Consider the following 23,192-nt stretch of genomic DNA (forward strand, 5'->3'; position numbering starts at 1 on the left):
CAAAGGCCCGCGCTGCAGGCAAGGTTATTGGTTTACTATATAACTACCATTGGTAGGTTTCCATGCCTTGAAGCTAGAGTGAAGCTAAAGCCACCCATTTCTACACCATGTTAAAGTTCAAAAGCCGGTGCCCTAGTGCTAGGCAATAGAGTTACTTTAAGATGTATACTCAATAAACCAATGCATTTGGCTTTATGTGACAAAGGAACTTAAGTGAAATGTGTTCAATTTACAGTCAACACTTTCTCTAGCCGAGGCTAACAGTGCTACTAAATGTAAACACATGGGATTCACAAGCTTTCCTTGTGGGCAGAAGGTGCAGTATGCAGATTCACTAGTCTGTCGAACATCTAGAAAAATATGCCCTCGACAAAAAATAAAGATCAAGTGGAAGCAAGTCTAGATGTTTGGATACTGCCCAGTTGTTCAACTCTTTCCAGCTTTTAGATTAATTGAAGGCATTGTGGATGTGGATTAACAAAATAAAGAAAAAGGAGTATATCAATAAACAAAACAAATAAATAATCAAGAAAGCACATGCTGTCGGGATATATGCATAATGTGTTTATTCAAAGGCCCTCTTAGGTTGAGAGGAACAGAGGTGACCTTTGTCTGCGTAGAAGTGGTAGGGCTATATGTAATCTGTTCCAAAGGACCGACGTGAAATGCCGGCAGTGAAGAGCCTTGCCCAGGTGTAATCCCAGGGAGTGGACCTGAAAAACAGTCTGAGCCTCAGGTTTTGATGCGCACCTATAAGCTTAAAGCCTGAAGCGTGCACCACAACTGTAAGGAAATGCCTCCTTGGCATGGTTGCCCCCTGACTTTTTGCCTTTGCTGAGCACATACAGAGCCAACTTCCTACAACAACCTTCTAGGTAAAAGGACCAGTTTTCATATCCAAACAAACAGTTCTATGTCACACTAGAAATTACTGCATTACAACCTCCTCTAACACTGGTTCTGGAACAACAATGACAGTACATCTGCTTGTGGTGATCTGATGTAGATCATGTGCAAGAGGTTACAAAAGGACAGCTGAAGGCTGTGCAAAGAATACACCTTAAAAGAGAATTCTCAACTTGCATAGTTCATGTTATAGGACACATGGCAGCTCTGCCCAACCACCCAATCCACCCACCCACCCCCACATCTGTACCTGCTTGTCCACCTAATGAAAGCTGTTATCTTAAGGACCAACTCAGATTCAGTGCTCAGGGCTCTAATGAAGAACTGATATCACAAGAGCAACTCATCCACCACCTGGGGGAAACATGACCATTAAATAAGGTTTCTCTTTATCTCACAGAAGGGTTGCCATATCTCCCTCTGGTGGAAATCAGTTAATACTCTTGTTGTCAGAAGTGTAATTGTTGCCAAGGGCAATCACTGAACACCCAAAGCTGTTTGGGAGCATTAATTACAAGAGTGTTCAACTTTATCGGTTATAAATGGTGCACTGAAACCTGAACCTCAGAAGTGAGGCCATCCCATTATTTTGTGAGGATCAAGTAAGGAACTTATGGCTAGAGTATATTTAATTCCCATTGTCAATTGTGGGCTCACCAAGATATTGCAAGTAGTGCAACTGCAGAGAATTGCAAATGTACACATTTTTACAGTGACCATCACTGAATTTTAGCAGTTATGGTATGCAAGGTTTTCTGCAGTTAAGTTAAAAAGAAAGGTGAGCCTATGCTGTGTTCATATCTAATTAGTAAAGGAGTATTGCACTCGCAACCAGTGCAGAATTGTAGTGCTGGAATTTCATTTCCATCAACAATCACTGAAGGGATCTTCCAAGGGATTCTCTGCAAATTTGAATCTCCAAAGTTTGGGTGCAGTGGATTACAAAGAATTTATGAATTGCTTCTATAATGTTCACACTCAGATCACAAAGGAAGGCTGCCATCGCATCTGTTGACGATGTTGGAATGTTTATGTTATAGCAGTGATGGCCACTGACAGACTGAAGTTAGTGTGTACTGGGTACTGTGACAGCAAATTTTGAGAAAGTAACAAAATCCTATTAAAACTTCTTACTGTTGGAACCCAATTCCCAAAAGAGGGGGACCATCGCAACCTTTGGTGGGAATCAGATAATGCCTTTTTGCAATGGAATGGCAATTTCCAATATCAATTAAAGAATTGCTAATGTTATTTGCAAAATGTAGCCACCAAGAATTTGAGAGAACGTACAGCTTGATCCAGATATAAACTAAGGAGAGACGTGAATTTGAGATCACATCCTCCGGTGGGTAGTATTGAATACCCCTTGTCACTGAAGAAAAGATTGTCAGCTGTTAATGAGGGGGCAGCATAAACCAGACATATTTATATGTCATCTGTGGCACCAACCAATCCTCATCTTTGGCACCAATCCCTCAACTTGGAATGACTCCTGGTGGCCCACCTCCCTAGGAACCGCGCCCTCACCCATCACCCACGCACGCAACCTAGGCTTTATCTTGGACCCCACACTCAGCATGACTCAGCAGGTCAATGCCATCTCCTCTTCCTGCTACAACAATCTCTGCATGCTCCGCAAAATCTTCAAGAGGATTCCCGTCAAAACCAGGAAAACTGTCACCCACGCCCTGGTCAGCAGCCGATTGGTCTACAGAAATGCCCTATATGCAGGAATAACAACCAAACTCCTAACAAAGCTGCAAAGAATCCGGAACGCATCCGCCCGCCTCATTCTGGACATCCCACGCCACGACCACATTCCCCCCCCCCACCTCAGAGACCTTCACTGGCTACCAGTATCAAAGAGGATCACCTTCAAACTCCTCATCCATGCACACAAGGCCCTCCACGACAGGCCCAGCCTACCTCAATGACAGACTCACCTTCCACACCCCCACCCGCAATCTTCGCTCCGCCAGCCTCGCCCTCGCCTCCATTCCCCACATCCGCCGCACCACCGCCGGAGGAAGATCCTTCTCTCACCTAGCCTCCAAGACCTGGAACTCCCTACCACTCCACCTTCGCCAGACCCAAGACCTCTTGACATTCAGGAAACGCCTCAAGACATGGCTCTACGACCAGTAGCTCCCCCCCAGCGCCTTGAGACCCTAACGGGTGATTAGTGCGCTCTATAAATCCTTGATTGATTGATTGATTGATTGATCTGTGGGACAGGAGTGAATTCATCTTATCGTGTGTGATGGGCCACCTACTTCATTTTAGTGAGACAATTATGGAGCAAGCTGAGCTTAATTAAACAAAATGTCATCAGTAGACATTGGTATGAGGTATATGGCCAGATAGGGTGCTTTTGCAGCTGCTCTGTTCCCCAAAGACTGCAACTTTGCAACAAAGAAGCAACTTTGAAACAACACACGTTTCCCGCCGGAAGCGTGAGACTTTGCACTCTGCACCCGACACTCCTGGCTCGACTTGTGGAGAACAAACACCACAGGGAGGACTCCCCGGCGACTATGAGACCTTGAGTAGCCCGAGTTGACCCCCCTGAGCCCCCACAGCGACGCCGGCAGAGGGAATCCCGAGGCTCCCCCTAACCGCGACTGCCTGCTTCAAAGACCCGACACCTGGTAAAGACTCTGCACCCGCAGGCCCCAGGACCTGAAGGATCCGACCTCCAGTGCAGGAGCGACCCCCAGGTGGCCCTCTCCCTTGCCCAGGTGGTGGCTACCCCAAGGAGCACCCCCCCTTGCCTGCATCGCTGAAGAGACCCCTTGGTCTCCCATTGATTTCGAGTGCGAACCCGATGCTTGTTTGCACACTGCACCCGGCCGCCCCCGTGCCGCTGAGGGTGTACTTTCTGTGCTGACTTGTGTCCCCCCCCAGTGCCCTACAAAACCACCCTGGTCTGCCCTCCGAAGACGCAGGTACTTACCTGCTGGCAGACTGGAACCGGGGCACCCCTTCTCCATTGAAGCCTATGCGTTTTGGGCACCACTTTGACCTCTGCACCTGACCGGCCCTGAGCTGCTGGTGTGGTAACTTTGGGGTTGCCCTGAACCTCCAACGGTGGGCTACCTTGGACCCAACTTTGAACCTCCGTAGGTGGTTTACTTACCTGCAAAACTAACAAACACTTAGCTCCCCCAGGAACTGTTGAAAATTGCACTGTGTCTAGTTTTAAAATAGCTATTTGTCATCTGTGTGAAAACAAACTGTATATGCTTTTTTGCTAATTCAAAGTTCCTAAAGTTCCCACATGAAATACCTTTCATTTGAAGTATTACTTGTAAATCTTGAACCTGTGGTTCTTAAAATAAACTAAGAAAATATATTTTTCTATACAAAAACCTATTGGCCTGGAATTGTCTCGGAGTGTGTGTTCCTCATTTATTGCCTGTGTGTGTACAACAAAAGCTTAACACTACCCTCTGATAAGCCTACTGCTTGACCACACTACCACAAAATAGAGCATTAGAAGTATCTCTTTTTGCCACTATCTTACCTCTAAGGGGAACCCTTGGACTCTGTGTATACTATTCCTTACTTTGAAATAGTGCATACAGAGCCAACTTCCTACAGTCATCACAGGGACAAAGATCAGGGGAGGCTGTGAAGTGTTTGTTTAGACAGCAGACAAACATCGATTTCCTAACGGCTTAGCAATAATGAGCAGAATGCGGCAAACCTTATAAGTCATCACTAACAGTGGCAGGACTAGTATTCTTTTGACGAGGCACAGAAATCATCCATTCGTTAAGGGAATTTATTATGCAGAGTTAGTATTTCAAATTGGTGTTTTCTTGCAAAATATTTGAGCATAAGAAAGTTGGGGAATCCAAGGTTCTAAGAGTCTGGTGGTGCAGTTGACTAGCAATTCCAGTTCAAGGGATACCCTGCCTTTCATTCATTGAATGTCAATAAGACGAGCAACACGAAGTTGGATAGCAATAAAAGTGATCAGTATTGAGAACCTGCTCTAGCAGTGAAAATGCACTTTGCAGATACAATGCGGTTTTATTACATTCGTATAAGATATTGTGTTTTCAAAGACAGTTGTGTAACCGCTTATATTTGTAAAAATATTTTGCTTGAAAACAATAAGGACATTTTTGTATGGTCACCCCCAAGTGTTTAGAATGATACTGCTAGTTTTTCAAATCAGAGTGCACTGAGGCCTGCTAACCAGACCTCAGTGTCAATGCCCTGCCCCCCAAAATGTGTATGTTACACTGGCTATAGCCAATAGGCATAAGCTAGCTTTCTTCTAAGGCCCTGGTATGTGGTACCCTGGGTACGCAGGGCTTGTAAATTAGAGAGACACCCTAGAGACAGCAGCAGGGGTTGTGCCACCCTGGATGTGACAAAGGTAAAACAAGTCACCCAGTCCACCACTGCAGACTGGAAAAGCAGTTTTGAACTGCTAGCCTGACTTTGCCATTTACAGCCATGGCAATGTCCAATATCCCCCCCAATGCCCACCTCCCCCACACCCCTAGGGGAGAGATGATAGGGTTGGTGGAAGCACGAGTTAGAGATGTGTTTTGGAATTGTTTGTTGTGGAATTGTGTGGTGTGGGATTCTGTGGTGATGAGTGGAGTCTATAAATAATTTGTGGATGTCAAGAAGGTGAAGAGAAGTGAAAAGAGCAGCACATGTCAAATTAATGAAGGTTTAGAGGGCAAAGAAAACCTGTGGAAATATCAAGCGTGGATCTAAAATTCAAACCCACACGACTCTTGTTGCAACTGACAGTCCTAGAGTTCTTTTAAATTATATTCTATTAGTAAACAACAATTCTCCACTGGAGCAATCAGAACAAATGGAGTCACCACGCCAAGAAGATGTGGAAGTCCATGGCGCACCGAACAACTATTATTTTGCTGCACAAATTGAGAAGGGCACGAGGATGCAACAAGTAGCTGGACTGGTGGTGCCAAATGGTCAGCTCCACACCACCACAGATAGGGTCAGTTAAGGGCTCTTGTGTGCACCAAAAAGTGAACGTCTCTCCGCTACTGGAGGAAAACGCATGGTGAGCACCCCAAAACAGTCAAACACAACAAGACCCATACCTACAGAGCAAAAATAAATTAAAAAAACCACACAAATGAACGAAACCAAAAACCACCTGAGCGGATATAAACCAACTGGCTTTATATCACGGGGAGACCTGGACACGAATGAGGGAGGTGGAGGCCACGTACATCCAACACTCCTTTTCACCATGCTTGTTTAGACTCTAACCTGATCTCGGTTGATCAAGTCTTTTTCCTGAGGTACAAGAAGATAATTATCAAAAAAAAAATCTCCCTGGACCAGCACCATTTTGGGTGGGACTAGGAAACAACAACCCAGTAAAAGCCAAAGGAGAAGTGGGCGAGGGGAAAAACATTGAATAATCCAACAGCATCACAGAGGCAGCTCACTCAGCATCCGTTTAAGCATTATTACAAGCTGTCATACTCTAGGGCCCTGTATGGCTTCAGGACCATATCTGTCTTTAAAATAGCAGAATTAAGTAACAATTCTCAAGTTGTTCTTAGCTCAGAATGGTAGCTGCCAAGACAGTAGCATTGCAGACATTAGCATAATCTACCTAGCAACTGACGGTTGCTGCACGCTGATTGATTGAGATTAGATCTGTTTTTAAAAACTTGAATTTAATAGGCTTTTCAGGTTTGGAAAATACACTTATTTTTTATTTGAATTTACTATATACTTGTATGTGTCTTTTTATTTCTGACTCCCTCTGTGAGGCAATGAAAATGGTTTGACTAATGAAACTTCAAAGTGCCATGGCAGGCATGCAGCGTGAAGGGGACAGACAAAAGCAAAAAGTAGTGCACCCACACTAAAGTATATGGCCCATCGTGTAATAATCCATGTAGCAGGGTCAGTCTGTAAGGCGTAACAAAACAGCCTCAAGGAGGGACAAACATATAGCATTTACCAACAAAATCAAGGTATTTTTGAATGGCAGGGCCAGGAACGGATGAAAGTGATGGGCGTGAGATGGGCGTGGCTAAAGCCCACAGAATAGATGACATGTTGAAAAGAGCAGCGCTCACATGCTGCTATGTTCAACTTAAAAATGTACACAGATTAAGCAGACTTTACATTAGGTGGTGCAGCCATTTTATAAATATGGGTGATCACACTGATCATAGTTATTTCAATTTCAAATCTCTGCCAAAATTATCTTCATCTAGTTTCCCATGTTTTGGAATGCACTGGTACTGACCAACAATACACCTCTGTTGTTCATTTTTACTCCTTTATATATAGCTATCATCAAATACCTATGTAAAATAATAATGACAAGAATGTCTCCCAACAGCCATCCACCCGGAAGTTTCTGTTCTGTGGTACCTGTTATACAACAGACTTCCATCCCATGGTCCCTGAAAGTATGTGTAATAGTAACGTAAGTACTGAGCAGTGGCATTACGATTTTCATCCAAAATAAATATACTGCCACGATGCCAATGTCTGTTAACAAAATATTTTGATTCACAGAAAAGAAATAATGAGAACCTTTGCTTACTTCAGTAACAAGTGCTACTGCATATGGTCAGAAACAGCCGACTATATTACGAAGGTTCACTATTTAGAGAGGTGCATGAGCCACATACCTCAAGGATGCTGTAGTCCGTTCCTCTAGCATACATGACAACAGCATGAGATGAGTATGTCCTTAGTCTCAATGTCAGTTTCATTTCCTCTTTGTTTTCATGTTCCACCAGACGGTACTTAACATAGCTGTTTCCACTGAACGTTACTGATGAGGCAACTGATGGAAAAAAAAAAATAAGTGAAAACATTTAAACTAAGAATACTTAAACACAATTGGAACAATAGTACGTACGAGAATTAGAGAACAAATCTCACCAGTACAATGGCCAAGCTTGCCACCTTGGCAAATGCAACTGTACTTTGCATCGTTTGCTTCGGGTATACATTCGGAACCTTCAGGACAGGGGTTTCTCTCACACACACTGGTGACAAGGGGACACTTGCCTCCTAAAAAACAAAAGTTCAAGAACAAGCAAATGATATGCCTCTGAACTAAAATTAAAAAAAAAAAAAAAAAAAATACAGGATAATACTCTATTTTTGTAAATGAGCATTCAGAGATCAGCATGAGAATATTCACATTTTGTTTTTATAGAATGAAGAACTTGTAGGCATTCAAAATCATGCAGTCAACAGACATCATTAGGGCCTCATTTTTAAACAATATAATTTGCGAGTACAATGAAAAAAGACAATATCCTGTCTGACTCTTACCTCTGCAGAGACACATGGATGTTCTCTGGTGACGTGGCGTGACAAAACTCAGTCTAGCTGTGCTATGGGTGGACATGGCACTTTCATCAACCACAACTTTTTCATCACAATATTTCAAGGGGCAATCCAAGTCAGCGCAGAGCTTGTAGAAGACTTTCAGAATCTTCACACCCAGCATGTCTTCGATGTCCGCAGTAGAAGAGTTTATTTTGTGGATCAGGGATCTAGGTAGATGCAGTGCACTGCCGGATTTATCGACAACCAAAAGCACATCCAGGTTTGAAGGAGGCTCCGATGGCTGCAAACTGACAATGTGAATGTCATTTCTACGCACCCCCAAAATGTTCCTCAGTGCTCGCTGGAAGTTGCGCCAGTAATCTCCAATAAATTCTTCTGGCGAAAGATTTGAGAAACGTATTGCAATGCTGTGGTTAAGCAATTCTTGGGTAATCTGTGCAATATGAACGGTAACATCAGCAGTGGTTGTAAACTTTCCATCAGTTACTGTGACATTTAAAAGATATTGCCCTACATCCAGCCTTTTATGTGCTATTAGTTTGCCACCCGTGCTAGATACAGAGAAGAGGGTGTCCATCTTTGAATCTAAGCTGTAGGTGAGGGTATCATAAATATCTTGATCGGTTGCATGGATCTTTCCTATGACTCCGCCCATGTATTCTTCCCCAAAAGTTGTAATGAAAATTTCGAGTGGAAGAATGGCTGGTGGATAAATACTCTCTTCAATAACTTGGATGGTCACATAGGTCAGTGAAGACAATTGAGGTTTTCCATTATCTTCCACCTAAGATGAAAAGTAACAGTGTTATCTAGGCTATACATAAACTGGTTTGTCAGCAAACACAACAGTTGCACAGATCCCACAACGATAGGAATAATTTTACTTGTTGGAATATTAGGGAGGCATTTATAAGACTTTTTCTAAGAAGCCTACAGATGAGAAAAACACAGAGGATCACTTTACTATTTCTTATACTCCTGTGAGGACATTAAAGCAAGGTAAAATAAGGCAGGACTGTCAAAGAACAAATTCTAGGCACCTACAATACATCTTGCACAAAGAAGCTATTTGGAATGTCTTGCTTAAAATGCACTCCTAAATAGCACTACAATATAGTGTTACATTAAAGTAATTAAAACAAGCATTGGCAAGTTTCACCTGTGGGATCTACTAAAAGCAATTGATATACAAAATGGATTAAGTAGGATACTTCAAATGTATATTTACATTTGGTCAGGCCCAATCTCATTTGTAGTGAGTGTGAACCAGAAACACCTGCCTAGGAAGATGATCTAATGTGAGCCACAACCTCTATCCCTCCAACCACAGGTGTGACTACTGTATGCGTGAAATGCTATTTGCCCGAAGCAGTTTCTCTCAAAGGGTTACATTTTCTATCAAAAACAGAACCACCTCACAGCCCAGCATTTAAACTTTGGCCCCAGCATCTCCAAGTAAATGTTACCGATGTAGCTGTGGAAGATAAAACAGGAAGGGAGAGGGGAATGAGCACTTGTTTCCTCCCCTAAGACATGACCACAACTTCAGGCCCGCCTCAGGGACAGTCAGACTGCGGCATAGTTTGTTTAGCAAAGAGTCAGTGGTTTCTGACTCCCCTCCCACCCAGGAGCCCACCCTAGAAGAAACAGAGGCTGGGCTCCTAATCCTGATGGTGTGACCTCACACCCCACTATTACATCCACCAGTCTACCGCGCAGACAGGCAGGCTGGGAATAGATCACAGCAGGTCCGGGCCATAGGCCTTGCCAAAGGTACCATAACACATCTATTAATAACATTTCTCCACAACTTGGTGGAAATTAAGGGCCAGATGTAGGAAGCCGAAAATCGCAGTTTGCGCCATGCAAACAGCCTAACGCGATGCTCATTCACAATTTGCGAGTCAGATACCGACTCACAAATTGTAAATGCGACTCGCAAATAGGAAGGGGTGTTCCCTTCCTATTTGCGACTTGCATCGCAATGCAGAATTGCTTTGTGACTGCGAATGCGGTCGCAAAGCAATTCGCAATTACCACCAGTGTCACACTGGTGGTAACTCATTCGCAAAAGGGAAGGGGTCCCCATGGGGCCCCTTCCCCTTTGTGAATGTGGGCAAAAAGTTTTTTTCAGAGCAGGCAGTGGTCCAATGGACCACTGCCTACACTGAAAAAACGAAACCAAATTGTTTCGTAATTTTTTTCATTTTGCAACTCGTTTTCCTTTAAGGAAACTGCCTGCCAGCTTGTGTGTGCTGGTGAGGACAAAACGAGTAAGTCGAAATGGCACTCCCCTCAGGGTGCCATGCCAACCTCACACTGCCTATGCAATATAGATAAGTCACCCCTCTAGCAGGCCTTACAGCCCTAAGGCAGGGTGCACTATACCATAGGTGAGGGCACAAGTGCATGAGCACTGTGCTCCTACAGTGTCTAAGCAAAACCTTAGACATTGTAAGTGCAGGGTAGCCATAAGAGTATATGGTCTGGGAGTCTGTCAAACACGAACTCCACAGCACCATAATGGCTACACTGAAAACTGGGAAGTTTGGTATCAAACTTCTCAGCACAATAAATGCACACTGATGCCAGTGTACATTTTATTGTAACATACACCCCAGAGGGCACCTTAGAGGTGCCCCCTGAAACCTTAACCAACTACCTGTGTAGGCTGACTGGTTTTAGCAGCCTGCCACACTTGAGACATGTTGCTGGCCACATGGGGAGAGTGCCTTTGTCACTCTGTGGCTAGTAACAAAGCTTGCACTGGGTGGAGATGCTTATCACCTCCCCTTTGCAGGAACTGTAACACCTGGCGGTGAGCCTCAAAGGCTCACCCCCTTTGTTACAGCACCCCAGGGCATTCCAGCTAGTGGAGTTGCTTGCCCCCTCCGGCCACGGCCCCACTTTTGGCGGCAAGGCCGGAGGAGATAATGAGAAAAACAAAGAGGAGTCACTGGCTAGTCAGGACAGCCCCTAAGGCAACCTGAGCTGAGGTGACTGACTTTTAGAAATCCTCCATCTTGCAGATGGAGGATTCCCCCAATAGGGATAGGAATGTGACCCCCTCCCCTTGGGAGGAGGCACCAAGAGGGTGTAGCCACCCTCAGGGCTAGTAGCCATTGGCTACTGCCCTCCCAGACCTAAACACACCCCTAAATTCTGTATTTAGGGGCTCCCCTGATCCTAGGAACTCCGATTCCTGCAACCTAAGAAGAAGAGGACTGCTAAGCTGAAAAACCCTGCAGAGAAGATGGAGACACCAACTGCTTTGGCCCCAGCTCTACCGGCCTGTCTCCCCACTTCTAATCCTCAGAGGACTGCCCTGCTCTAGAAGGACCAAGAAACTCCTGAGGACAGCGGCCCTGTTCACCCAAGACTGCAACTTTGTTTCAAAGGAGCAACTTTAAAACAACTGCGTTTCCCGCTGGAAGCGTGAGACTTGCTACTCTGCACCAGACGCACCCGGCTCGACTTGTGGAGAAACAACACTTCAGGGAGGACTCCCCGGCGACTGCGAGACCGTGAGTAGCCAGAGTTGTCCCCCCTGATCCCCCACAGCGACGCCTGCAGACGGAATCCCGAGGCTCCCCCTGACCGCGACTGCCTGACTCCCAGATCCCGACACCTGGTAAAGACTCTGCACCCGCAGCCCCCAGGACCTGAAAGATCTGAACTCCAGTGCAGGAGTGACCCCCAGGAGGCCCTCTCCCTTGCCCAGTGGTGACTACCCTGAGGAGCCCCCCACTTGCCTGCCTGCCTCGCTGAAGAGACCCCTTGGTCTCCCATTGATTTCTATTGGAAACCCGACGCGTGTTTGCACACTGCACCCGGCCGCCCCCGTGCTGCTGAGAATGTACTTTCTGTGCTGACTTGTGTCCCCCCCGGTGCCCTACAAAACCCCCATGGTCTGCCCTCCAAAGACGCGGGTACTTACCTGCTGGCAGACTGGAACCGGGGCACCCCCTTCTCCATTGAAGCCTATGCGTTTTGGGCACCACTTTGACCTCTGCACCTGACCGGCCCTGAGCTGCTGGTGTGGTAACTTTGGGGTTGCTCTGAACCCCCCACGGTGGGCTACTTTGGACCCAAACTTGAACCCCGTAGGTGGTTTACTTACCTGCAAAAACTAACTAACTCTTACTCCCCCCAGGAACTGTTGAAAATTGCACTGTGTCTAGTTTTAAAATAGCTATATGTGATTTATTTGAAAACTGTGTATGCTATTTTGATTATTCAAAGTTCCTAAAGTGCCTACCTGCAATACCTTTCATTTGAAGTATTACATGTAAAATGTGAACCTGTGGTTCTTAAAATAAACTAAGAAAAGATATTTTTCTATACAAAAACCTATTGGCCTGGAATTGTCTCTGAGTGTGTGTTCCTCCTTTATTGCCTGTGTGTACAACAAATGCTTAACACTACTCCTTTGATAAGCCTACTGCTCGACCACACTACCGCAAAATAGAGCATTGGTATTATCTCTTTTTGCCACTATCTTACCTCTAAGGGGAACCCTTGGACTCTGTGCATACTATTCCTTACTTTGAAATAGTGCAAATAGAGCCAACTTCCTACAATGAATTTAGACATTATAGGGGCATATTGCTCATGCAGCTATGCCCTCACCTGTGGTATAGTGAACCCTAACTTAGGGCTGTAAGGCCTGCTAGAGGGGTGACTTACCTGTGCCACAGGCAGCGGTTTGTGGGCATGGCACCCTGAGAGGGATGCCATGTCGACTTTGCCTTCTTCTCCAAATCAACACACACATGCTGCAAAGGCAGTGGGCATGTGCTTGGTGAGGGGTCTTCCAGGGTGGCATAATACGTACTGCAGCCCTTGGGGACCTTCCCTGGCCAATCCCTTTTACAAGGGACTTATCTGGGTGCCAGGGGTGTTCCAATTGTGTAAACAAATGTACAGATTTTGGGAAAGAACACTGCTGCTGGAGCCTGGTTAGCAGGATCCCAGCACACAGTCAAAGTTGTCATCAATATCAGGCAAAAAGCAAGGGGCAACCATGCCAACAGGGGCACTTTCCTTCAGAGAGTGACTGGAGTAGCCAACCAATGGTAAGTAATGAGAAGGCTGTGGTTGGGTTGTAAGCCTGTGGGCGGGCTGTTACGTCCCTTTTTAGATGTTTTTTTTTAAAAAGATAAAAGATTTCGCCACAGGACAAGTGCTGTGCAGGAAAAACCTAAAAACTGGACAGAGCACAGCTGACTGGCAAAAATGAAGGTCATTTAGCTTTCCCTATTTGGAGTTTCTGTATCTGCTCTTCCACTTCCTAACCCATCTCATACTGACAATTTTAGCAAAGCTCTCTGAAATGGAGGAGCAAAGAAATCTGCATTCACAAAAACTAGAGGGGTAATCCTTTTATGCTTTATGCCATGCTCGTTGTTTTGACACCTTTACGTAACGCAGTAAATTTTGTATATCGTTAGTTTCTTATCAACACTTGCTATATATCCTTTTGTAAGTTCATCTACTGATGCTTCCTAACAATACTCATTTTAACCATTCAAAACACGTTACATCTAACTAGCAGGCTTGTTTTTATTTATGCTAAAGAGAAGCCACTTGGGATTGTACACAACTCTACAAAATCATTCATCAATAATGAAGTTAACTATAATCTTTGGAACCAGAATTTTACCAATTTAATCCGCTTACAACACGGTCAGTATGGAGGTATTGGCTAACAAATGCCTTCCCCATTGAGCTGCAAAAGATTAGGGCAAGCAAAAAATTATGCCAGCCAGCACAAACTTCTGCATCGCTAACCTACATCTCCAGGAAAAGACCATTATTTTGATGTGGAGCAAAAGCCAGGAAAACTGGAATGGGACTGTCTTCCGAGAGAATAGCTCAGGATGGATGATTCCAAAGTTACTGGAACCAATTTCTATCACTCTGACTGGCTACACCCATGTTGGGTGGGAGTTACCTTTCTCCCTCAGAACCATTCATGGAGAGTCGAGAAGTCAGTATAGTCCAATCCACTTAAGTCTCCAGAAGTTTATATCTGTTTGTCTGGATTGTGCTGATGTCATTGGAAGTATTAATGAAGAGACAAATCTCTAAGAGTTTGAATACGAAAACTTAATCCAAAAGAAGCACAATTTGAAGTCGGCTATCTAGATGATGCGCAAACGTTTTAACAATGTCGGAAGTTTGTGGCTTCTCAATTTGAATTTTTAAAATAGAAAACTTTCATAGTAGATCAAAGATATGGCACCAAAAGAACATACCAGGAGTTGACTAAAAACTCCTTGTAAGCATTTGAAGTCCAACAGACGTGCACAGAGTAGCAACAGTTAATATGCAGACTACTCAAAGGCAACAACTACATTTAAGAATAAAGGGCCATATGTACGAACACATGTTCCCATAGACACAGAATGGGCACTGCTGCTACATCTGGCCCAAAGTCACCTATTATCAGAGACTTGTCCTGTTTTGTATAGTACAGCCCCTAACACATATAACCAAACACTACATACATGTGGTTTCCATTTTTGTTTTTTAACATGACCTTTAGAAACACAAGATCTACTTTCAAATGTGAAGGCCTACATTGGCATTTTTGTTATACACACACTCCATATTGTTTGAGCAAGTATGCATAATAAATGAGTAAAACCTAGACATTTTAAAACTTTTCCTACTTCTTACGTTAATGCAACTGTCGTTTAAAACGTGGCACTGATGCTGTGAAAATACAAAAAGGCGAACACAAATACGAACACATACCCTAACACGCAGCACATAGTGGTCCTTCACTTTGCGGTTTAATGCCACTGTTGGAGTAATCTCTCCTTGGGTGCTAATCTGGAAAGCATTGTCCTCATTTCCACTCATGAAGGTGAAAGCAAAAGGTGGACCATTGTGCGTAGAGTCCTTATCGGTCACCATGAGCTGCAGCAAGCTGGAGCCAGTCGGCATGTTTTCCTAGAAAGGGATTACAAAAATGTAATTAAGGAACTCCAGTTGTGCGTTTTAAATCATTTGTGTGAGAGGTAGACTGCACAGGCTATCACTTTTAGATTATTACTGGAAGTAATGAGAAGAGGCCACTTACACACAATTATTCGCATCTAATGATTACCAAGAATAGATTTGTGGGTGTATTTAAGAATGTCACTTCGAAGACTGATAATGGACAACCACGCTGCTAACACAACCCCACTGTACCTTCAGTTCCCACACTCTCCCCCACATGTTAAGCGTCTATCTCAACGCCTTTCAAAGGGTTGTCCGAGTGAAAATGACGGACCAGGAGTTACCGCTAACAGGTGGAGACCTTCAAGTACAATGGGAAGTGCTGGTCAGAAGCCTCGTCTGTCTCACGTTACTATGCCAATTTCAAAAAAGCTGAATGCAAATAAACCACCACAGAAAAGCCACTTTCAAATACATGCAGAGAGGCAAAACACAACTGAAAGGAAAGAAACCATTCTCCAGGGCACCGCCCATAAAAGATAAGAAATGTCCGAAGGATTAGGGGAAGGAATTAAACAAACGACAGTGACCTTCTGCCGATTTGTATTATGTACATTTTCTGCTATGAATACTTATATGACTCAATATGAAATGCCCACGTTCTGATGTGAAACGTTAAGACGGACGTATTTCATAGAAGCATTTGCTTGTGGCTTAATTTCCAACGCGCGGCTGAAGGCACGGTTGCACATATTTCTAGGCATAAAGCAGCACTTTTAAAATTAGTCCGGCCTATTCATAATTAATAAACGATGTTTACGGGCTGAAAAGCACCGAATAGATTCGCCTACTTTCTTGAAGCTGTCTTCATCTTTATCAAGTGAAACTGATTAGGTTGACAGAAACGGGCTTCTCTTATTTAAAAAATAAATCTTACCACACGTGCAAAAAGTATCTTCACCAATAGCTAATTAGAGCTCTGCACCACTCATTTTCGATCCCTGCTTAAGAAACTACAATAAGTCCCCTACATTTCAGGAGCTGTACAAGACTAACGACGCTGAGGCATTATGTAAGATGGCATTGCTGTGATTCGGGAAATAAGCTAAGTATTTTTGACGATTTTAATGAACACTGATTTACGATTTTAACACCCTTATGACTATCCCATTCATCTGAAGATATGGATTTCCCTTCTAATATTGTGTCTCTAGCCTTACCCTGAAGAAGTTCCTACTGGCCGCAAATTGCTATGAGAAGTTACAAAATAGAAACACGCCTATGTGTTAAAGGAATATCTACAGTGAAAGAACTGGAAGGATACTGAATGGATACATGGCCTCAATACACGTAACTAAATAAGATATCGATTTAAAAACATTAGACTCTTTAAAATCATAATTTGAGAGGTTTCTGTGAGTATAAAACTGATTGTATTAATAAAACAGAGGGATAATCCAAGTGACAGGATATTTTTAAATCCTACAGTAACCATATGTTTCAGCATCTTCAACGTGCTATACTGCTCCCACAATAAAGGACAATTTGCCTCATACTCATTTCCCTCAGATTAACCATATGCAGATCCCAACCACTAAATTCTTGGTATGCAAATGCTTGGTAGGATTTGCTAGCCAAACGTTACATAAATAATTTGGTCTTAAGAAAACATGTATAAATCAATTACACGTTTTATTTCACTGCTCCTTTCAAATAACAGTGCTTGGTGGGGAAGAATGCGGATATGGAGGAGGTAACAGTTAAAAAATATAGCTATATATTTATGATGGATTTCAGTGCTCTCAGAGTCAACAGGTGCGGGATAGAGCTGTGCACGATAGAAACCGGTCTTATTTATTTGCATGCGTTTGAGTTTATTTTGCTGACAACAGATAGTCTGTCGACTTTAGTCTCCTTAAATTTGGTGAAATGGGCACCAAGAAAATATATACTATTAGCTAGAAATTTGTAATATGCATTCTTCTGAAACATGAATCCTTAACAAGTAAAACTACAAACGATTCACCTCCTTGCTGAAGAAATTTAGTACTTAGGTCAGACGTATTATACACAAAGCCGCGTGCCAGCAACCGTATTTATTATGTACTTATAGTTACCTGAATAATAATACTATAATTCTCTTGTAAAAAGGTTGGAGGATTGTCATTCACATCAGAAACATCAATGTTGACAACTGTTGTATTTGTACGGGGAGGAGTTCCGTTGTCTGATGCTTGAATGGTCAAAGTGTATCCTGAAATCTTATATTAACAGAAAAAAACTCATTTATTAGTATTTGTAAGAAATTAACATAAACCATGAAAAGCACGTATACTTTACTGATGCATCAGTAATACAGACAAGTAGTACAATAACATTTTATCTAGCACTTAAACATTTCGTTTTACGCCCTGTAAATATTAATGAAAGAAAATATGATGTCAGTATTAGCATTTTTAAAACTACTCACGTTTCCTACATAGATGTAATTGTTTACAATATTTTACGAATTCAGTCTAGGACACTGCACAATACTAGCTAGTATTTGTTTAAAACCATTTTCAAGTGCTTAACAATACGGTCGATATAGCCAGACAGACATACATGTCAAGTAAAAGCTAACGGTTATATTATCTTTTTGCAGTGGCGGCTATTTTCATAGTATTACTTATAAAGCAGTAAATGACTTACCTTTTCACGGTCAAGAAGTTTTGTCACCTTCACATCACCTCTAACTGGGTCTATGGTGAATGGGTTCCCTTGGTTACCATCAGTAATAGCGTAGCGAATGTGGTTGTACAAGGGCCCATCTGCATCGTCTGCGTTAACCTATAAGAATTTAGATTTGAAGTTACAGCATGTACTTGTATCGAGACCCCTGTACAGAATTAAACATAAAATCTGTTTATAGTCCTATGTGGGAACAAACAACATTTTATAAATACGCTTGCTGTCATAAATTCATAATCCCATTTCAAGAGCTCACATGCATTCAGTGTGCATGCAGTGGATTTATCCCTCTACAAGAAACCAGCTCGGACCACCCGATATCTTTATTTTACTAATTTCTCCAACTGCATCCAGGCTTCGCCTGGCAGTGGCACTCTGATCTGCTTTACAGCAGCCTGCTAATTTGCCCTGATACTGCTTTGTCTAGATGATGAGTACCTTATAAGCAATCCTGGTGTGTCAGTCTTTCTCTGTTTGGACACAGGGTTGCCAATACTAATTTTCAAGATAGTGTGCCTTCCAAATGCAGCATATTATAAAAACCAAGCACAATAACATACAGTTTGGTAGGCTGAACCTGACTGACTGAATGTTTTTGTCTGCAACAGGAGGAATCACACCAGCCTACTCTTAAAGCACTGTTCACTTCTTCAGAAAATATCATCTAAATCCCTGTATATCTTAATTGCCACAATCACACACAAAGCTGAAAACGACCTGATAAAGGATACTGTTTCTCTCTAACTCCATGGACTACACAAAAATGTCTTTCATCCTGAGAAACACATGTAACCTACAAGGCCCTATGATAAAACAGACCAAATAAACTGTCCCAAAGGACAAGTTACTTACTTTCAGTAACACCTTATTGGGTAGAGACAATATCTAATTGCAAATTATTTGCCTTAGAATTTCCCCAGGCATCAGTCTTGATCTGGAAAATTTTGTGGAGCAGTACCTCTGCATGCCGTTAGGTGGAGTCAATGGGCTCGTCGTCTGCCAGTGGCAACGCTGATTCCTGATATGATGTCACAGGTCCTAAAAAAGGTGCCACCCGATGTGCTAACATCAGTTTCTTTTTACGACTTTCCACGCTAGAAGTGCAAAGCTATAAAGAACACTGACCACTGGTGCATCAAAACTAGGACCCTGAAAGGGAGTGGGAGTCCCTAGAAATCAGTTTGCAGAGCGGGGAGGATGGGTCGGTAAGGAATCAGCAACTAGATATTGCCTCTACCAGACAAGACATTACCGAAGGTAAGTAATTTGTTCATCTGATACAGATATCTAGCTGCAAATTCCTTACCTTAGAATAGATACCCATGGAATACTATCCCAGAGGTGGGTCTGTAAACAGCAAGACCAACCGAGCAAAGTGGCCCTCACTACGGACCCGACTGGCCAAGCGGTAGGGTGTGGTAAATGTGTGCAGAGATGCCCTCGTTGCCTCATGACAAATGCCAAGGACTGGAACTCCACATGCTAATGCAGTGGTTGCAGCTTTAGCTCGGGCAGAATGTGCACGCAAGCCTTCAGGGTGTTGCTTCTTACCCAGTGTATAGCACATTTTCATGCAGAGTACAACCCTCTGGAGATGGCTCTCTTCTACTATGACCGACCTTTCTCACACCCACACAACCCACAAAGAGTTGAAGATCCACCTAGAACTCTTTAGGGTGATCAAGGTAGAAAGCCAACATTCTTTTTGGGTCCAGGTGGTGGAGTCTCTCCTTTTCCTTAAAAGGAAAGAACTTTTCAAAAGTGAGAAGTCTGAGAGGACAATTGTGGAGAGGCTTGGAAGGCGTGCACATCAGAAATGTCAAAACCAAATTAAAATCCCATTGGGGAATAACAAATGGAGCAGGAGGAAACACATGAGTAAGGTATTTAAAGAACCTATTTACAATAGGAGACTTAAAAAAGAAGGTTGATCAGGCAATCACAAAGAAGCAGAAACAGCAGACCTAAGTTTGGAGAGTGACCATAGCAGAGCCCTGATGGGCTACAGAAAGCATAAACAACAAACCTCAGAAAGAGCGGCAGAAAGGGAGTCAGACTCGTATGTGCACAATGCCACAAATTTCTTCCAACAGGTGTATACCGTTTTGGTGGAGGGATGCCTGGCTGCCAAAATTACATTACAGACTTTGGGCAGAAGGTCAAAAGCTGTCAACTGCCACCACTCAATCTCAATGCAAGAAGGCGGAGATTAGAAAGGTTCAGGTGGAGAACCCTCCTCTGCAAGAGAAGATCCTTCTGAAGTTGTAGTCTAATCAGAGGATCCATGGCCATGCTCAGTAGCTCAGGATACCAGATTATTCGTGCCTAGTTCAGATCCTCAAGAATTACTTGGGCCCGGTAATTCTTGATCTTCTTGAGAACTCTGGGCAGAAGTGGTATGGGCAGAAAGGCGTACATGAGGCCGGAGTTCCACTCAAGATGAAAAGCATAGCCGAGCGATTGCCACCTTGCAAACTCCAACGCACAATATTGCTGACATTGCACATTCTCTGCAGAGGTGAACAGATCTAACTAAAGCTCTCCCCACTGCTGAAAGGACTTTACACCACCTCCAGAAAGAGACACCGTTTATGATCGACTAAGCATTGTTGGATGAGTTCATCCGCTGTGATGTTCAGAGAGCCCACAGATGTTGAACCACCAGGGAAATGCCCTGCTGTTGCAGTCACGTCCAGAGGTGCAGAGCCTCTTAACAAATGGTCCACGACCCCACCCTGCCCTGTTTGTTGCAGTACCACATGGCAGTGGTGTTAGTCTGTGAACACCTGCACTACCTTCCCTTTGGGAGAGGGAAGACATGCTTTCAATGCTAGTCTGATCACCCAGAACTCTAACAGATTAATGTGGAGTCTGGACTCTGCCAGAGACCAGATGCCTCTTATCTCTACCTTTCACAGGTGGCCACCTCATCCCAGGAGTGACATATTTGTCACTACTGTCTGATCTGGTTGGGGAAGGGAGAGGGATCTGCCTCTGACCTAATCTCGGTTCGTTAGCCACCACTGCAGATCTTGTGCAGTTCCTTCCAAGATCTGGACCATGTCTAAGAGATTTCCATGATGCTGTGCCCACTGGAACTTCAGGTCCCACTGCAGAGCCTGCATATGCCACCTTGCATGTGTCACCGTTAGGATGCAGGAGACCATGAGGCTGAGCAGCCTCAGAGTCATTCTCACTGAAATCCAGGATAGAGGCTGAAACATCGGTACATAGCCTGAATATCTTTAACTGGCCACTCGGGAGGATAAGCCCGAAACTGCACTGTGTCCAGAACAGCTCAGATGAAAGGGCGTGTGAGAGGGAGTTAGGTGTGGCTTCGGCACATTTATAGTAAACCCTAGCGAATGCAGAAGATCCACCATACTCTGGAGGTGGGAGAAGACAGCCTGGGGTGAGCCCACCTTCAACAGCCAGTTGTCAAGATAGGGTAAGACTGAAATCCCATATCTGCACAGATGAGCTGCGACCACCGCCATCACCTTGGTGAATACCCAAGGGGCCAAAAGGAAGCACAGTAAACTGAAAGTGCTCGTGGCCTACAGTGACCTGCAAGTAATGCCTGTGAGTAGGCAGGACTGGGATATGGAAATACTTATCCTGTAAGTCCAATTCTACCATTCAGTCTCCTGGGTCCAGGGCAGAGAGAACCTGAGCCAGAGTGAGCATATTGAACTTCTTCTTGAGAAACAGATTGAGGGACCGAAGGTCTAGAAGAGGGTGCTGGCTGTTGTCCTTTCTGGGCACCAGAAAGTAGTAGGAATAACAACCATGACCCACTTTTGGCCCTGTCTATGGCTCCCTTGGCCAAGAGAGCAGTAACTTCTTCGAGAAGTGCGAAGTGATCCCCCATCATCCGATCGTAGGATGGTGACATGGATGGAAGAGTAGTCTTGAAGTGGCGGGAGAAGTCTCTTTGGACTATCTGCAAAACCCACCTGTCTGACGTGATGGACTGCCAGCAGAGTAGGTGATGGCATATCCTGCCTCTGACTGATCATGGTGGGTAATCAGCAGGTTAGGAGGCAGATGTCAGATGCAGGCAGGTCGCTTCCTCCTCACCACTGCTCCGGTAAGTGCTGCCATTGTTTTGGGCTTGTCCTCCTCCTCGGAGCTCTTCCCGCTCCTGACTCCTGCTGCCCCCGCCCCCTGCACTCCCACTGGAGGTTTCCCTCCCTCCTCCCAGCTGCCACTCCCTCCCACCTCCCCTCTTAAAGCCGGCCGCAGCACGGACGCACGCAGCAGGCGCGCCGCTGGTACACCGAAGGGGCGCCAAAGGCAAGCCCGTCTGCGCCAAGACCGCACCCAGTGCCAGACCCCCTGGCCAACAGCCTCCCGTGCCACCAAACACCTTTACACTGCCAACGAACTCCACGCCCTTAATCCAGGGCGCTCCTCCATCTGCTTCCAGTCCACACCGACGTGCACCAAAGGACCCTTCTCCTGCAAAGCCTGCAATTTCACCTGCAACCTAACCTCCAAACTCCAAATCAAAACAGACAACCGCCTAAGATGCATCCTACATAACACCCGCTCCGTCCACAAACATGCAATTGAACTCTGGGACCTCCTGACCACATACTCGCCCGACGTCGCATTCCTCACCGAATCCTGGATGAATTCGGCCTCAGAACCAGACGTAGCCATACCAGAAAACTACAAGATCACCAGAAGAGACCGAATCAACAGACCAGGAGGAGGAATTGACTTAGTCCACAAAAACACCATAAGAGTCTCCACCAACTCCCACAACACCATCAACTCCGCCGAGCACCTCCACTTCAAAATCCACATCAACGGCAACAACACACTCAGAGGAACACTGGTCTACAGACCCCCTGGACCCAGACCGCAGTTCTGTGATGACATCGCCGATGTCATCAGCTCCCAAGCTCTCGCCTCAACAGACTACATCCTCCTTGGTGACCTAAACTTCCACCTAGAAAATAACAACGATATCAACACCACCAACCTAATCGCCAACCTCACCAACTTCGGCCTCAAGCAACTCGTCACTACACCCACCCACTCTGCAGGCCACACACTCGACCCCATCTTCTCAGCCAGCAACCACGTCTCTTTCAGCCACACCACCGAACTCAGTTGGACAGACCACCGCTGCATCCACTTCTCCTACCAAAAAACAGTTACTCACCACCACCGCACACAACCCCTCAACGCAACTGGAGCAAAATATCAACGGATCAACTGATCTCCACTCTCTCCCGGGCCCCACCCCCTGGGGCCCCGGACCCCGACATAGC

The 23,192-nt window shown here is 44.6% G+C and overlaps 1 protein-coding gene across 6 annotated transcripts in view; it reads right to left on the reverse strand.

Moving 5' to 3' along the window:
• The window catches only part of FAT1 (FAT atypical cadherin 1), a 347,884-nt gene that overhangs the window by 59,989 nt on the left and 264,703 nt on the right, over window positions 1–23,192 (reverse strand). For all 6 annotated transcript variants that reach the window (XM_069200198.1, XM_069200189.1, XM_069200162.1 and 3 more), the window contains exons 16-21: window positions 17,872–18,009; window positions 17,298–17,441; window positions 14,992–15,189; window positions 8,215–9,016; window positions 7,816–7,947; window positions 7,560–7,717 (exon numbers count right to left, since the gene is read on the reverse strand). In XM_069200198.1, the coding sequence (XP_069056299.1) occupies window positions 7,560–7,717; window positions 7,816–7,947; window positions 8,215–9,016; window positions 14,992–15,189; window positions 17,298–17,441; window positions 17,872–18,009 (1,572 nt within the window). The remainder of the gene's footprint in view (window positions 1–7,559; window positions 7,718–7,815; window positions 7,948–8,214; window positions 9,017–14,991; window positions 15,190–17,297; window positions 17,442–17,871; window positions 18,010–23,192) is intronic.

Source organism: Pleurodeles waltl, chromosome 1_2, assembly GCF_031143425.1.
Source record: "Pleurodeles waltl isolate 20211129_DDA chromosome 1_2, aPleWal1.hap1.20221129, whole genome shotgun sequence".
Classification (NCBI taxonomy): domain Eukaryota; kingdom Metazoa; phylum Chordata; class Amphibia; order Caudata; family Salamandridae; genus Pleurodeles; species Pleurodeles waltl.